Here is a 13,599-nt window from a genome sequence, read left to right as displayed (position 1 = left end):
CGGATTTCGACTTTCATTTTTACCGGAGATTTCAATTTCGCTGGGGAAACTCATCGCCCCATCTTACTCCCCCCTCCCCCTCCCTTGCTCTTCTTAAACGCGATGAAGATCTTATGAGAATTAACTTCCGCGAACGAACGGGCCGGGTCGGGCCGGGACGGGTATTTCCCTTCAAACTGATTCGTTTACTTTAACCGGAAGTCGTTCCGAGCGCGATACCGTGCTGTTAGCGCTCTGGCGATCGATTCGACTTTTCGATGCGTTCGAGTTCCTTCGACACACTCATCAGTGGCTCTCATTCGTCGGTAAACTCTGACACAAACTTTCGATAAATAAATCCTTCTGCGGAAAATCCTCTGGATTTCTGGAGCACACAAATAAATTGAATTATAGCTTACGAATTGGTTATCAGAATTCATTTGTAACCCTCATTATTATGTATAGAGATTTAACAAATTTCTCATATAATTTAAGTAAAAATTAATTTTAAAACTGACCGAAAGTTTGAATAAGCAATTTCACCCTTTGCACTCGAGTGGCGACTCTGATGCGCCACTAATAATTGTTGTGGCATTATTTCGAAGAAATTACGAAAAATATTAAACATTATTTGTTACATTACAAAATTTGTATTTAATAGATTACTAAACATTTAAATGCAATATGTGAAAATCGGATCAGTTTCCTATGAATAAAATGAAAATATTCTAAGACGGAAGAAAAATTTAGTTTTAGAATTAAAATAGGGCCGAGTGCAAAGGGTTAAATTGTGATACATTTAGTTAATTAATCTGCGTCGTGGTACATGTTCCCGGAAAGATAACGTGACGGTAATTACTAGACTGCGGATCTTTGCAAAATAAAAACCGAGGCAAACGACAACAATTTTTTCTATACATTTTCCACTTATTTTCTCATGTAGAATCACCCCTCCACGTTCAAACCAACTTGGGACACCCTGTAGGTGTCAGGAATAAAGTAGTTTGCGAGACTTTAGGATCCTTTTTAAGAGATTGGTTGATCCATGACTTCAATAAAAATATTTCACATCAATTTTGCATCTTATTTTTGTACACCCTGTGCAGTAATTTTCAGCGGTACCTCGTAGGGGCTGGTCGAGTGCGAGGGGTCAAATGAAACACCTAAAATGGGAGTCGTTGAGAACATGATCGAAACGGAGTGCAAAGAGTTGGTAACACGTCGGAATTTGGAAAAGGACACGCGAGGGGAAAGGAAAGGTGAAACGCCGAGGTCGATGAATTTGGTGATAAAGGGATGGTAAAGGGGGATGCGATGCTCCAGATTAACACAGTTTCTCCGGTGATGGCCGAGTAATACGATAGACTCTCACTTGGGTTTGTGCGCTCATGTCCTGTATGACGGAAGCTCGGGGAAGAGTGGCATGCTGTTGCTGATGTTGCTTTTGATAGTGATGTTGATGAGGCAACGTGTGAGTTCCCTGGCCCTGTTGGAGAAGCGTGTTGGGATCGTTCGGAGGGCCTTTCATAACGTTCCTGTAACCACGATCGATTGTTACGAGCACCGTAACACTTCCGAACGAAATGCAATCATCTTGTTAAATAAATTTACGGTCGTGCGGTTAGGCGGGGGAAAAGGTGGCCATTGTTGGAACGGATACGGTCGATCGAGAATACATCGCTCTTGGTTTCGCAATTATGAACAGTTTATTTATACAAGGGAACGATCGTTGACTGCCGAGGAAAAAAGATGCACAAAAAAACAGCACGGACTGTTATTATTAAGTCACAAGCAACTTGATCTCTTTGCGATTTAACGATCTTCGTTGTTTTAGACCTCTCTTTGATGTTACCCAACAGATTTTCATTGCTTTGTACAACTGCGACTTAATATTACACAGACGTAACCGTACCTGGGTCTCTGTTCACAGGGTGAAGTTGTATTGTAATAGATAAGGACGATGAATGAAATGTTTGTCTAAAGGATGTATTTAGTGACTAAAAACTGCTTCGTAACAAAGAGAAATTCTCAACTCAAAATCCTTTCTGTTACCTGGTTTCGATTAAAGAATCTTCTCGCAACGTAAATGTAATTTACATAATTTCTGGAATTGTAGACAACCGCAGGCAATTTTTATTTTGCATAAAAATTCGCAGTCTAACGATTGCACGCTTCAACGATGAGACACGGTGAAAATCAGTTCCCTTGTAAGAGACGCCATAGCCGTGGCCACCTTTTCGTTGATTCGTTCCACTGTGAACCGATCGAGCACAGCTCGAGCCGCTCGTTCGACCGCGATTATTCGTCGACTCGATCGCGCGAGAATATTGCAAGGTGATAAGTGTGATTTCCTCGAGAGCACAATACCTTCTTAGCATCTCGTTCTCGACGTCGACGATAACCTGACCACCCCCGGGGAAATGTGAATGCGGCGGGGGCGGTTGTTTCAGCTCGGTGAAGCCTCGTGGGCCGCACTGTTGATTCAACATCTGTTGCTGCTGAAGACTCTTCACCTCGAGCCGCGTCTTGTCCCGTTGATAATAAACCCCCGCGAAAATGAGAACGTTGAGGATCAGCAGGCTGCACCCGATGGCGATCGTCACGCTCAGAGCTGTCGAGTACGCCGCGTACCTGTTCGAACAGTCGCGTTGTCAGAAAGGGGGTGAAAAAACGAAAATCTCTGAGATTTTCAGTAAGGTTCCCGGAAGGACGAATCAGCAAAATTACAGACGGGGCAGCGAGGAATTAGCAAGGGCGAAGAGGTCAAAACTGAGAAACGATGTCCAACAGCGTGGAAGCCGAAATTGAGACGAGCTGGGCAGGTAGCATGCCACGTCGCCACGAGAAACTTATTAATTTCAGCTCTAATGGAGAACGCGAAACAGTTTCCGGGGAATCTGGCTCTATTATCATCGTTCCCGACGACTCTAACAAAGTTAGCCGCAATTCAGCCGGGAACGCGGCGATGTTCCGGCCTCGGCTGGAAAGGATTCCAGCGAAGAGGAGAGGTCGGTTCTCTCCGTAAAACGTCTGTCTTCATTAGAACTGTACCAAGGCGGAGGTTGCTTATTACGCACCCAGCTGCGTCCAAGCTGGCCAGCGTGTCTGTGCTGGCGTTGTGCACGTTCTGCAGGTTCGTGCTCTGTATGTAGCTGGCGCAGGTGGCGGCGCTGTAGTCGGTCGTAGTCGGCGGCTCCGTGGTCACGTTCTTGCGTTTGAACTCCTCGCTGATTCTGCTCAGAGGATCCGGCCTGACCGACCCGTCGTAAAGCGTTGGGTCCGAGTGGCCACGGAACAGGTTGTGCCTCGAGTCCACGTCCTCCATTCCGGCGCGATGGAGCTCCGGCACCAGCCGCAGCCACACCGAGAGCTGATGAGCTCGGTAATGATTCTTCATCTTCGGCCGATTACCTGGAAAATCGATAACACAACGTTTCAGTTTCAGTCACGAGATATACCAGTCCCTTCAATTATTCAGGCTGGGGGGTAGTCAACTATTAGGGGCATAAGGAATCAATTATTTTGAAATCTAAAACAAACTTTGTTATATAATCTCCATCGTTATCAAGGACAGTTTGCCATCTTTCTTGAAAATTTTCAATCCCCCTCTTATAGAAATCCAGGGTTAAGCAAAATATGACTCAAGGTGCCTCCTTACATCTTCTACAGAATGTTTTATTTCTTAAATAATGCTCCAGAGATCTGAAAAAGTGCGGAGGGTGCGGTAAAACTTCCCATTGCAATTCTTCGATTTTTTCCTGAGTTCTTTGCAAATAATTGATTACTTACGGGTACCCCTGATATTTAACTCATTTCAGAGCTTCGGACTCGCACTTTTACCAACCATCATTCATTTTTAGCGATATAGAATCAGCAATTTGAAGTTTACAGAATTTTTTAAAAATCGACTCCGAAGCGAAATATTCTGAAACAATTCACAGGCTTGTGTGCCTTTTGAATTTTTCGCCAAGCAGAACAGCAGAAATGTCTCTCCCTATAACGACCCCTGCGGTTGGGCTGTCGACTTGAAACTTGATTGTTTATTATGATTCCTTGGTGTGCTCTGCATCACTGACTTGCTTAAAAGTGTCTTTTAACGAAAATAAAGAAAAACTGCGTAATGAAGTATGCCTTGGCAGCCTGGGCCAAGTTATGATATTTATTTCCCCGAGGCTAATCCTTTCAAGGCGATATTAATGCAGGGTGGCGGGATTATAGCACACGCGTGCACCTGGATGCTGCGAAGGGTTACATGATTACGTTACGGGCTACTGTACTTCAAAATATTGGAACAATTTAATCCTGTTCGTCGATTAATTCTAAACAGCGAACACTAAATTATCATGAACACAGCGATAGCGTGTCTCGGTATCGGTATACCGCAGTGCGCTCGGAGGATTCGAACCGTTTTCGGTGATGCGCGTCGATGCAAGCTGTTCTTATACCCACCGTGCAATCTATACTCGTGGTGTTCTTTCTTTTTTTTTTTAATCCTCGATTAAGGAAAGTTTGAAACCACCGCTCGTTTCTCATTAAAATAGTTTTAAAATGCGTTTCGTGTCTAACGCCATTAATGGTCGGCAGAACGGCCATTATGATACTTCATAAAGCAAACTTCATTAAAAAAGTTCCGGAATCGTCTTCGTATCTTTCCCGTTGTTTGGCTGTGGAACACCCCCCCCCCCCTGGCCGCGTCGTTTCCCCTTCGGCCAGCTGTGCATTATCGAGTTATAAAATTCCCGACGTGTAATGAAGGATTTACGATGACGCTACTCTGTTTCATTGCAAACCCGGGAATTATTCGTGCTCCCATTAAAGTGGCTCGAAATGAGACGGTTTTCCACGGGAAAATTTCACTTCCTGAATGGAAGCTGCTCCGCGACGTTTCGTTAAATTTTCATCGCGGTAAAAAGATATTTCAACCGGATGTGTCGGGAACTGGGAAAGAAGTCTGGAACGCTTCAAACCGCTTCTTCCGTTGGAATTGAAAGCCGCTGTTTCGTTCGAGGAATTTTATTCAGGCTCGGATAGCTACATATTTCTACGGCCGATGCGATTCCAGCTTAAATAGTTGCCAATCATCTCCAACAATTTCGCAAGGTACGGATTTTCATAAAACCACGGATCCCTTTCCAACATTCCCGAGTTCCCAGGAATCTTATGTTTCCTGAATGAACATGCTCTTTCCGCTTCTATGCCTTCGTGCATACAATACATCGGAAGTATCCCCCCCCCCCCCCGTGGAAAGATGTATCGGCGAGACTCGCACTAACGCAAGCCAAGCAGATGTCAACTTTTCTAATTTTTTCATTTTTCTAATGCAAATTTTACTATCGCATTCGTCTCGTTTTTCCGATGAAAACGATACCAAACACGATATAGTTACGATCACAATTACCCGTGTAACGAGCGAAGTCCCGAATTCGTGTACCTCTACCGTAATTGTCCGAAACTCTAATCGCTTGCTACACAAGGAAATACGATCGCAATTATATCGTGTTCGGTGTCATTTTAATCAGAAAAACGAGACGAACACGATGGTAAAAGTTTCATTGACGATTACTTGTGTAACGAGCGAAGTCCCGAATTCGTGTACCTCTACCATAATTGTCCGAAACTTTGATCGCTTGCTGCAGAAGGAAATATGATCGCAATTATATCGTGTTTGGTGTCATTTTAATCAGAAAAACGGGACGACCACGATGGTGATAGATTCATTGACGATAAACACAGAAAGAAGGAATTTTGATTTTTTAATTCAAAAAGCTGGAACGTGTGTCTTTCTGTTTCGATCGCTATGCTTCTCTACGTTCTTCACTCTACAAAGAATGTAGCAATTCTTCTGTAACTGTTGCTTGGCAGAACAAACGATGGGACAGTTACGGAGAGGAATGCATGAACGCCTAGCTCTTCGAGTGTGACCGTTGATCGCGATAGAGGTCTGAAAAAGTGGGGGGGGGGGGGCTGGATCTCCTCTAATCGAACTGAAAGATTCAGGCGCAGCCAGCCGTCTGGAGGCCGTCTCGACGAAGTTTCGTTCTCTAGCGATCCGCACGGGCGCACTCTGGCAAATCAAACGTCAGCGACGTGTCTCGGAATGATTCAGGAGTCTCGATACAGCGGATTCCTGTCGGAAATCGGCCCGTGCGCCGCTTTACGCCCCGCAGCACGCCGTCGCGCCGGCCCTGTCATTCACGGAAACGTTTCCCGTGGCGAGATTTCGCCCGTAAACGCCTCTAGCATTTTCTGACGCGTACACGACCGATACAGGCGCCTCGTTGATCACAGAATATCTTGAGTCGTGTCTTCAAATTTCTGTCGAGCCCGCGGTTCTTCGACCCTCTCCACAATGCGCGTCATCCTGCTGGAATCCTGTCTGTCCGTCAGTCTTTAATTCTTTCGGCAGCTCTGTTCGAAAGTGTCGACTGGCCGGATTCATTTTTAATTCTCGTCGACGTTCCCCCTCTCCTTGATTTTCCGCCAACGTAACATCGTTTTCATAAGTTTATCGTTCCGGTGACAGGATCGTGTACCGCTGTACGGCTGTCTCATTTGCGCGGTGACAAATCCGTCAGCCGCTTTAATTAACAGCCTCCTCTGTACTGCATTTTCCGGCAAACATTCGATCTAATTAATGGCGGGCCAATGACATAGGCAATCTACCCTGGACGCCTCACTCTTCTCTGACAATTTCTCTATTATTAGGCAGTCTGTCGTCTAATCTAACAAATCACCGGTTAAGTTGTTTGCTTTAGTTAACATTAATGTCGTTAATGGTGTTCTCGGATATCTTCGGCTCTCTTAATTTTTTGATAACACTTTATTGACAAAAGTATACAATTTAAAAATAATTTTCCTCCTGTCTCTGCAATTATTATTCAACCGTTCCATGCTTCCACGGATCGCCTAGTAACAACCTAATATTAACTAGCAATTGCCACGCGTGACGTAAGGGTAGATTTCTCAGGATGCATTTTTGCGCTGCATCGGAACGATTACCGGCCGGGCGAATTAAACGCGACACGGGAATCGAGATAATACCCCGGTTTTGTTTGATCGTGATTCGAATTAACTCGGAGCCGTGCATACGCGTGTGCAAGCGAGCGCGCGATCCTGTAACCGATGCGAATTATAATTTCATGCTTTTAAGCGTCCGTGTCCGAGGAATACCGTTTAAATTTCCCCGGGATATTTACGTCCGTCGATTGAAACGCGGTTCCTCTGAAAAATTACCGTTATTAATCCGCCTCGGTGTACGAACGGAACGCACGCGCGGCTAACAGGACGCCATTGCCGGAAATCGATGTGAAAAATGATATTTCGAGGATGTCGGACGACGCGTTCCTCCGCGACGTTCGATTTCCCATATCGCGGCTGCGAAAAAGCCGACCTACAAATTTCGACCTGGTCCTACGACATCCTAGAGAATATAAATCTTCGATGGATCCAACTTTCCGACTTTGCCAGAACAGCCTCGGCGATTTAGGACGAAATTACGGAATAAAAAAACCGCATCATTCCTATTTATTTCGCGAAATATTGCCGAGCTCTAGAAAATATTATTGTCCATAAAAATTGAATTTCAGAGAGAATTATTCGCATAGAAGTACCGCGAACAACTTCTCTCCCATTGCAGTTTCGGGTGACCTTGAACGACCTTCACAACAGAGGTCACAGTATTCGTCTTGCAAGGCTCTGTCAAAATGTAAACAAAAAACCACATCATTCCTATTTATTTCACCAATTACAGCCCCCAGCTCTGGGAATATTATTATCCATAAAAATTGAATTTCAGAAAAGATAATTCGCGTAGAAGTACCGCGAACAAATTGTGCCCCATTGGAATTTTGGGGGACCTTGAACGACCTTCAGAACAGAGGTCACCGAATTCGTTTTGCAAGGCTATATCAAAATGCAAATGAAAATCCGTATCATTCGCATTTATTTCGCGAAATATTGCCGAGCTCTAGAAAATATTATTATCCATAAAAATTGAATTTCAGAGAAGATAATTCGCATGGAAGTACCGCTAACAACTTCTTTCCCATTGCAGTTTCGGGTGACCTTGAACGACCTACAGAAAGGTCACCCTATTCGTCTTGCAAGGCTCTATCAAGATGCAAATAAAAACCCGTATCATTCGCATTTATTTCGCGAAATATTGCCGAGCTGTAGAAAATATTATTATCCATGAAAACTGAATTTCCGAGAGGATAATTCGCATAGAAGTAAAGCGAAGAAATTTCGCAGGATCCTGCAGCTCGTGAAACGTCGATAGATCTCGCATGCTCGATCTCGTGACCGCCCATACGTGAGACCGCGTGTTCAACGGTGCAGACGCGACCACGAATATTCTGACACCGCATACATCAATATTTAAGTGCGGTTCGCGCATTCGATTTGCAATAAATCGTATTAAATTTATACCGCGCGACGAAACCGAAGATTTCCGGGCCGAGAACCGCCTCGCTGCTCCGATTCTCAAACGTTTTCGACCGTTCGCGGCTACAGATGAATATTGAACTGTTATAAATCCGTGGCTGGATCTGTGATCCAGCCATGGATTTACAAGTCCGGCGGGTTCGATCGTCGTATTTAGTCGGCCGTTCGAGATCGTGCTTGGTTTTATCAAGGAAGCGGAATGCGTTTAGAATGCGACAGGTAGTACTGTGTATCTGCTAGGCGAGACAAGTAGAACGATGTCAGCGTGTAGCCAGACAAATAGAACCATGTCGGCGCGTAGTCAGACTGTAGAACGATGTCAGCGCGTAACCAGACAAGTGGAATGATGTCAGCGTGCAGTCAGACAAATGGAAGGACGTCTGTGCAATCAAACAAGGAAAATGATAAGTATCACCGCAATTATTGAAGTTGATGAGACAATTATAGAAAATTAAATTATATCTTCCTTTGAGCACCAACAAGTTGATCAAACGCACCAGCTGGCACATATAACCGTATAAAAAATGGTCAGCTTTAAATTTTAGAATGACGACCAAAAATTAGATACAAGTACAGCAGTATGTTGTGTACATATATAATTTATGTTACCGTACCAAATATTTCTGTATAGAAATAAATCTCGCACGAGACTGCAAATACTTAATTGAAAGAAATGCAAGTGTATTAAATACTGAACTGTTATGAATCACTAAACACGGTACAAGAATTTACCGTTGGACAAAATTAATTTCAGAGATAAATATTCTACGTACGCGTGACATGCGCATCTGCACATCAAACGACACACGCTGTTTATTTCTGTATATACTGTCAAACATTAATTTGGAAAAAATGCGAAATAAAAATATATTTTTGGAGTCTTGATATCATAAAATAAATTCATGGTCTCGTTGCTTCATCTGCCTTCTACAAGAATATGCATTCGTATAAACATTTTTTGTCTACTAATTGTAAGGACTAGATTGCGGGCCTTTATGCAAAATAAAAAATATTTCCATCGATTGCAACACACAGGAGCGAGATGAAATTTCTTTCTTCTTTTAATTATTTTATTAAGCTGAAACCGGTGCCCTTAAATCTTTTTAATATGTCCACTGCTTTAAAATGTGCTTGCCCATTTTTGGTCTAGCAATGACTATTCCAAAATCAAATTTGCCAAGTCTCGCTCGAAACAATAAGTACAGATATAAAAATATTAATTTCTATTTATCTATTTTGAACCAGCACCTCCTCTGCCGTTTCCAAGGAATGGTTGAGCGCGGAGTTAACGCAAACTCGACCGAGCGAAGCGTCGAAGCAAGTGTTAAAAGGAGGGCTCATGAATCATCGGTGTATCTGGTGGACAGTGGATCAGTGCCAGGGGATGTCTTCTCATGAATCATTCGCCGGTGAACCGTGGTGGAGAGTCAGTCGTGGTTACGTACTTTGGTGCGCGATCAATTCGCTGTCCTTTCGAATCGCACGATACTCGCAGACAGGCGCGCGCGAGCGGGGCCGAGCGTGAAAGGCTGTAAAATGCCCGGCCAAAAATGGATTTTATCGGTGATCTGGCCGAGCACAGGTCGCGGGAATCAACCGAAAGAGCCTCCGGTCCGGTCGTTATCACTTGGGAACAGCGGACTGTATCGGCCGATAAACGGGGAAAGGAGCGTCGTCGCAGAGTGGCCTCGTAAAACGCGTCGAAAATTCACGGATCCATGAAGCTTAGCTTTCAACGGGACCCGGTGTATCGCGTTCTGCCGGTGATCGACAACGTAAGAGGATTAATTTTCGATAGGATTCGATTCTTCGCTGCTCGGAAGGCCCTCCGGCTCTGATCTCCGCTGCAATTCGCACACGCATTTCAGAACCGGGGAAAATTTATCGGCTCCCGTTACGAGCCCGTTTAAGAGTTCAACGTCGTGCTCGCTTGTCATGCCGGGGTTTGTTTGAACCTACGATCTACGCGATATGCGCAATACGTTCTCCCCGTATATACACCGAAAATATGCAAAAAAGCATATGCAAATATGCAGGAAAAATATGCAAAATATTTACATGCACAAACATCGCTGCGAAACGCTGTTCGGTTAACAGAACAGGTTCGGGATGATCGCGAGCTGCGTCGGATTTTTAGCGAAATAATTGTAGCGGGGTTGAAGTGATTCCCGGAAGTACGGAAACGCTTTTCCGGGCCGTTTTTCGACAATGAAGAATCACGTTCGGATCGATCAGGGATAACCGTGCGCTGTCAAACAAACGGAACAAACACCGGCGAACGTGGAGGAGACTGGGGAATAACCGGTATACTGAATTGGAGCACATTTCCAGGATCATTTTTCCCGAGCTTCGCACTCCACTCAACCCCACCCCCCTCCTCCACCACCCACCCCCTTGGTCCCCGATCCTCGCGACCAGTCGAAGTTTGATCCGTCCGGCGGAGTTCTTTCTCGTGTATTAGATTGTCTCCGGGAAAGACATGTTTCACGGTCCGCGACACATCTTACGTCGCGTTTCCTGACGTTCTCAAGATTTAACTGAGATTCCCCGATCTCTCCGTTTCGCGGCCTCCAAGGAGAAAATTCTTTCCGGGACCGCGGGAACGAATAACAGCTCGGATTGGAAATTCTACGTTGCCCGTGTCACGGCGATCAACCTGCGAAACGAAAGTCTTTTTTAGCGGAAAGTTTAGCCGCAACCTTCCCCGCGTACTCAATATTTTCCACGGTACGTTCGTCGACACGAATGTTGCATACTATGTAGTAATTAGTTTTCTTCTATTTTCATCGTGGTCGAAAGCTGTGTATTAGGGGGACCCATAAGGAATCAATTATTTTGAAATCTAAAACAAACCTTGTAGTATTTTTTAATTTATCATACAATCTCCATCATTATCGAGGACAGTTTGCCATCTTCCCTGCAAATTTTCAATCCCCCTCTTATAGAAGGGTTCGTCAAGCAAAATATAATGTGACTGAAGGTGTCTCCTTGCATCTTCTACAGAACCGAATGTTTTTCGGTACCCCTAATATAAGGGTGTGTGGAGTGAAAACTGAATAGTTACCGAGAAGTTCCCCGTTGCAATTAATACAGTTGCGCATTCGATCGACAAGTGCAAAGTCGAGTGAACAGGACACCGTGCGTTTCAGCCGGGAAACATTTCCGCGAAGGTGGCCGAGGAGTGGAGGAAATATTTTAGATGATAAAGTTGCCCGGGACACTAGCATCCTATACGTATCTACACATCTATATAATACAGGTGCACGTTCGCAAAGGCACACACACACATACACAGATATAGGTCGAAGCTAACGACTTATTCTTTTAAGACGGGCTAAAACTTCCAGAGGACGTATTTCCTGAGCAGACGCCATATTCTCTCGACTTTTCGAGAGCCTTGCCCGGGAATAACCGGGGCTGCTCGGTCGCGACCCGCTCGCGAATAAAACAAGAAAACCCATCGCAGTAGATAAGTCGTGGCATAAATGCCAACACATGTCTCATGGTATTTTCTTCTGCTTCTGTCGCGATGCGCTTCATCTCTCCTCGTTCTTTTTCCCTTCAACTCCTCTCGCCACCCCTCCTCTACGAAGCGCAACGTTCACTCTTTCCACGGAGCTTTCATCCGTATTTCACGTGCCAGCTTCCCCGGGTGGTTTCTATCCCGAAAACCTCCGACCCCGTCTCCACCCCTCTCTCTCTCACCCCCTTTCACCCCCTCGCGCTAGGTCTCGCTTTTTCCACGACCGATAGTCTTTCGATTGCGCGCCCTCGCTCGCCTAAGAGAGGGAGAGAGAGAGGGAGAGTGGGAGCCTGCTTGATATTCAGACTCTCTTCCCGTTCTCCCGATTGGGAAGGAGAGGAGAAAACTGGCCAGGCAATGGGGCTCCTTCGAGCGGCACACGACCACCTTCCCATGTACAATAAACCCCTCTTTCAGCGGCCGGCCCGGATTGCGAGAGTAAAAGCCCACTCCACCCCCGTCTCCTTTGCCCCCGCTCTGGATGAACAGTACATACGCGTACGCCATCCCCTAAGACCTGAATTCTCCCTCATCCTTTGTTCCCGCAAATTCTACCCTCCGAGCTTTGAATGATGCACCCTCGCGATGCATCCTCTCTTCCTCTGATCTCCCCGGATACCGGCCAATGCACCAAGAAAACTGGCATAATACATTTTGACTTGATACGGCCGAGCGAGCGCGACCTCTCGCGTCTCTCGCGTTTTCCAGCCTGAATTATACTCTTCTCGAGAGACCGGCACCAATGTTTGTTTTGAGAATTGCAAAATTCCATCCCCCCCCCTCTTTCTTTTCAAGTTCCTGTCCGCTTGACACCGCTCAGTACCAGAGCGACTAGGTCACCCTGTGGGACCCATAAACTCTCGAGCCATCGTCTTACATCGAATGAAAACTATATAATCTTTTGGGCGAGAGTAGAAATAATCGTAGGACATAGTACAGGAGCCATGCGACTCGGATTGTTCTTTGAGAGGTTGGAACAATTGGTTTACTACGTGAGAAAAATTGTAATTGGTCGGAATTGCAATCTTTTTGAAAATCTAAGCGACAGGTTTTGTGCAATCTGTACTGTTCTCCACGAGAGTGATCGCGGCGCACAAAGGTCACCGACCCGGCGGCACTCAGGGTCGTACGTACGTACCTGATTCGACGGAAACCAGGGCAAAGAAGATCCGGGGATGGTTTCAACTGGCAGGGATCGTAAAAGATTCCGACAGAAGTTCGCGTATCAATATGAAAATCCGCTTCTAGGATCACGGGGCGGCTTTGCGCGACACTCCATAATGCCCGGCCGTGTTTCCATCTTCCCTTATCCGTGGGGCCGGATAAGAAACAAATGTCCTATGCGACCGGTTGCTATCTGGATCTGGCAGTTCCCGCGGTTCGACGGCTCATCCAGGTGGACCAGCTTGCCCGTCGAGCCGTGTTCCGGACGTAATATTCACGGCGACCCGTCGCGTCGCGACGACGACGTCTCGTTTAATTAACGAAGTAAGGTCGAAGGTTCTCGGACGGGCCGGCCCCGGGTCGAGTTTAATAAAGCCGCATGAATTAAACGCGAGGATTCCACCGTTCGGCGAATTAAAAATTCATCGGCTATTGTAAGGGATGATACGAATTAAGCGGACTACCGCGGCCGACGGATAGGGACCGGCTCG

At 45.7% G+C, this 13,599-nt stretch overlaps 1 protein-coding gene across 1 annotated transcript in view; it reads right to left on the bottom strand.

Annotated features, from left to right (window-relative positions):
• Positions 1-13,599, bottom strand: part of Nlg-4 (neuroligin 4) — a 363,569-nt gene that overhangs the window by 3,312 nt on the left and 346,658 nt on the right. The window contains exons 9-11 of the mRNA XM_076788720.1: positions 3,057-3,390; positions 2,347-2,610; positions 1,352-1,514 (exon numbers count right to left, since the gene is read on the bottom strand). Of these exons, the coding sequence (XP_076644835.1) occupies positions 1,352-1,514; positions 2,347-2,610; positions 3,057-3,390 (761 nt within the window). The remainder of the gene's footprint in view (positions 1-1,351; positions 1,515-2,346; positions 2,611-3,056; positions 3,391-13,599) is intronic.

The sequence above is a fragment of the Halictus rubicundus genome, chromosome 5 (genome assembly GCF_050948215.1).
Source record: "Halictus rubicundus isolate RS-2024b chromosome 5, iyHalRubi1_principal, whole genome shotgun sequence".
In the NCBI taxonomy this organism is placed as follows: Eukaryota; Metazoa; Arthropoda; class Insecta; order Hymenoptera; family Halictidae; genus Halictus; species Halictus rubicundus.
Note: the sequence above shows the minus strand (reverse complement) of the source record. Positions and strands in the feature narration are given on the sequence as shown.